Source organism: Pteropus vampyrus, unplaced genomic scaffold (genome assembly GCF_000151845.1).
Source record: "Pteropus vampyrus isolate Shadow unplaced genomic scaffold, Pvam_2.0 Scaffold479, whole genome shotgun sequence".
Lineage (NCBI taxonomy): Eukaryota > Metazoa > Chordata > Mammalia > Chiroptera > Pteropodidae > Pteropus > Pteropus vampyrus.
Window position 1 is genome coordinate 736,773 of NW_011889260.1, and position 4,280 is coordinate 741,052.

Here is a 4,280-nt window from a genome sequence, read left to right on the forward strand (position 1 = left end):
CCCCCAAAGTCATAAGAGGCACAAACAGGTAGCAAAAAGTCGTGGGTGAAGTGTCTCCCGCCAAGTGCTTTTTTACATCCTGGTGAGTGATCTTCCCTTCCTTCAGGTGATGACGGTTGGGCCCCTCCGGCCGGTTCTCTCATGTATCTGGGATATTTTCAGCGCGATGGCTATGAGAGGGCTCAGTACTGCCTGGAAAAGGAGGAAGAAAGTCTGTGAACAACTAGAGTCAGTCACAGGAGGGTCATTGTGATGGGTTTCTAGTGCAAACATCTGGATTCTATCTCCATTTGCGACTTACAGGCAGTGTCATCATGAGCAGGACTCTTGTTCTCTGGACCTTGGTTTCCTGTTCCATAACAGGAGATTGGAGTGGGCAGAGTGAGGAGAGTAGGAGGAGATGATCTCCAAAGTCTTATCCAACTCTCCAAAAACATTGATCTAAGATGGGAGACAGCACAACCCAACTTCCACTGGAGTATTTTATGAACAGACCTTTGTGAATTAGGGAAGTTCCTCTGGTATCATATCTCCCCTACATGTTTACGCCCCCATACACACACATGAACTTGAGGAAAACCACTCATTCTTCATTTTAAGACCATGGGCCTGAAGAACCTATCATCTTGAGGTACCTGAGAAGACAGAAGGTAGTGCTACAGAAATAACTGCTCATTTCTTCACATCAAATAACTCAGTGACTCATGAGCCATCGCAGTGTGCCCTAGAAGGAAGTGGGGTGGTTTAGAGGCCTAAGGAATAGATTCTTGGAAGGATGAAGGACATGATGAGGAGTAAGGATCATTTCTTGGTCTTTAGTTATTTATCATTTCGTAGGACTAAGGCACTGTTTTCCAAAGTGTAGAGCGCATGCCACTCAAGACGACTTTAGATGGTACAGGAGATTATTTCAGATGATGCATGGACATTACTTACAAAACAGTAAGAAAGTTACTCTGTTTTCCATTCTCATCAAGGAGAACTTTGCTGCTAATCTTTAACACTTTAACCAAGATAGAGCATGCCTCAGGCAAGAGTTACCTAGATAGAAGGTGATATCATTGTATGTTTTTATTGAATTCATTTTTATGGTGGTGAGCTTTAATTTATCAAGGGATAGTGTGCTTTTCCAGGTAGAGCACTGATGTAAATTTTCTATGGTAAATAAACAGATTTAAGTGAAATAAAGTGACTGTATTTTTTTATTTTTATTATTATTATTTATGCCTATAGCACTTGGTCTTCCTAAGTGGTCTCCCATCCAAGTACTAACCAGGCCCGACCCCGCTTAGCTTTTGAGATCAGACATCAGGCTTGTTCAGGGTGGCGTGGCCATAGACCATGGACCATGGCTCCACTGGGGTGTGAACCCAGGACCTTCTGCAGGTAAAGCAGATGTGCTAACTGCTACACTATGGAACCACATCCTTAGAGTGACTCCATTTAAAGACAAACACTAATATAGTGATACAGATAGGAGAGAAGATTGGGAAATACTGGCATACAGGAAGAAAAAAGATACTATATTGAGGAAAATAAAACCTGTAATTTTGGAGGAGAGAGGGAGATTTTTGTCACTTGCAACCCTAACAGCTATGGGGATGAAGGGAATGCACACATTCTCATCAACGAGAGTACCAGCAAATGGTCGGGGTACAAGCAGCTCAGTGTGTTCAGTGGAATGTAGCCCAGTGGAATGTAGATACAGGCCAGTCCTGAAGAGTAACTGAGCAAGTCTTGTTTGGCAGGACCTAAATGCCAGAGTGAAGTGTAAGGATTTCATTTGCTGGGCAAAGGGAGATGTTACGGTTTTTTGAGTTGAAAGGTGACTTTGTTAGAGCTATACTTTGGAAAGATTGCTCTAGGAGCAAAGGCAGTAAACACATTTATGGCTACATGTATTAAATTATCTTACTCTATGAAGCTGTCTAGGTGGAAAAGCTCAGATATAATCCTGGACACTAGAAGGGAGATGAAAATCTAGAGCCATTTCACAACTGTACAAGTAAGCAGTGCTTCTCTTTGGTTCCACATGCATAAACTTGACGTACAGAGACACGGTGTTTCTTTTCCTTTTAATAACCCAACTGGTGCCCAGAAAAATCTCCCACTGGCACAGTTTTCCAGGACATAGTCCACGTGACAGCTGGATTCTTTAGTTGCCAAGCACCCATTTTGTACAGAAGTCAGATTATTCACTTTCACTGTCTTCTGTCTTCTCCTCCTCTTTCCTCCCCCCTCCTTTTTTGGGCTATATAACTCTTCATTAACACCTATAAAGGAGGTTAAACAGGGACAGAGAAAGGGAGTAAAGCTAAAACAATCACTTTAACTGAGAGGTCCTGGAGAGCGAGTAAAGGTAAATTTAAAATATTCTACTAGCTTACGAAAATGCAGTGAAACTGTATTTGAAACTTCAAGAACTGAAATATTAGAACATTTTTGTCTTATGTCATTGTAAGTTTCAAGATAAAGGACTGTCCACTCCGTATCTTTAAGTGGTGGTAACTCCTAGCAAGCAGGTAGGGAGCACAGTTGTGAGTGACGCTGTAAATGCTGCAGATGTTCTCTTAACTGGTCTCCATTGAACTCTGAGATGAACCCATGTTTTCTATCTCTTCTGTAAAACGTCTTGATTGATTTCCATAGTACACTAGATGTCTGCGACCCATAGATCACTCTCAAACATGCTCACCAACTTCTGCCTCCAGCAGCTAAGTTATATGCTTACCAGGAGTCAGTTACGTTTGTTCCTAAATATGTTAACGCCTGTTGTTATTAAGACTGTGCAATTATTAAATTATATGTAAATCAGTGAAAGGTAAGTATAAATAGAAAGAGTTCTTTCTATGAAAAATAAGTTGAATGTTTTGGAAAGAATTAGGTAATGGCAGTCAGGTAATCTTCTGAAATCAGATGTGAGTTAGATACTGTAAAATATTGGGGAGAAGTAAAAAAAAAAGTACATAAAACTCTTTCCTCAGATTGCTTCACAAGTATCTTTAAGTTCCCACTGACTATAAAGAAATTAAAGGTGAACATTACAGATGATGAATCATGAGTGGGAATCTTTGAAAGACAGACGATCACAACATCAAACAGTATGCTTGTATTTAAAGAAAAGGTTTTGGACTAAAATTCAAGATCAACAAATGAGCGTACATTTAATATTTCATGCTAAAAATACAATGGTCAAAATATGTATGCATTTAATGACCTCTTTCTGGATTGTTGAACCAAGCACTTGTCCCTCATACTGATCGCGTCAGAAGGTTTCAACAGTAATTATGCAAACTGAAGGGAAGGCTACACATTTTTGGAAACTCCATATGAGGAAGACTTTGAGCATGAGGTCTCCCACCCTGAGCAAAGAGCCCCAGGCCAACCTGGTACAGAAGCTGTGGAGCCATCTGCCCTCAAGGGACTGTGAGGGTTTGGGAAGAAGGACATTAGTGATGATCACCATGGACTGAACACTACTGAGGGCCATTCTCCCATTTTCCGGGGACCTAGAAAGTCTTTAGATGTTTGTACGACCCTAAGCAGTTCTGGGAGAGGTTCCTAAAAATGCCCAAGATTGATTTTTTGCTAGCCTTGTGGAATGGGAGCTGCAAGTCATAATTAATTTAAGTATCATAAAGTAAGGTATTTTTTTTCTTGCCTAATGAATGCTTATACCATTGGGGCAGGAATTGCATCTAATTTAGGTCTTAGAAATGTGCCTGCTACTTAGGAGGTATTCAATAAATATTAGAGGAATAAATTAATGTTATATCAGTTTGATAAAAAGAGAATGATGAGGCAGATAGATTCTTCTGTGGCCGTTCATGAAGGGCACTCTGGATGAGCGGAAGGGTCAGTAGTATTGGATTTTTACTGTTATGTTTTTTTCTTCAGAAATCACAGGTTTGATACATGTGAATCCGAGACCCAGATACTTCTCTCATATCATCAACCATGTATCATGGAAAAGAGAGAGGGAGATTAATTTTCCTGAGGTGTTGGAAAGGCCCTCAGAATGAAGTGAGAAGAGGGGTTAAGAATTAGAAGCCTGTGATGCAAAATTTCTGAGGTGGAACTGGAAGCACAGAGCTTGAGAAGCAGAGAGGAACATGGGGTGATCTAGCTTGATTTTTTTCATCTCACAGACAAGGAAACCAAGCCCAGAGAGGACACGTGATTGGCCTAGGGTCAAACATCTGCTTAGTGGCTGAGCTGGGGTAAGAACATAGCCATGTCTCCTCTACTGTACTTTCCATTACAAAATTCTGATTATGAGA

The 4,280-nt window shown here is 40.8% G+C and overlaps 1 protein-coding gene and 1 pseudogene across 1 annotated transcript in view; both read right to left on the bottom strand.

Moving 5' to 3' along the window:
* The window catches only part of PGM5 (phosphoglucomutase 5), a 92,541-nt gene continuing 88,261 nt past the window's right edge, over positions 1-4,280 (bottom strand). The window contains exon 7 of the mRNA XM_011382500.2: positions 1-192. Coding sequence (XP_011380802.2) covers positions 103-192 — 90 coding nt within the window. The 3' untranslated portion in view covers positions 1-102. The remainder of the gene's footprint in view (positions 193-4,280) is intronic.
* LOC111732666 lies at positions 1,225-1,340 on the bottom strand (annotated as a pseudogene).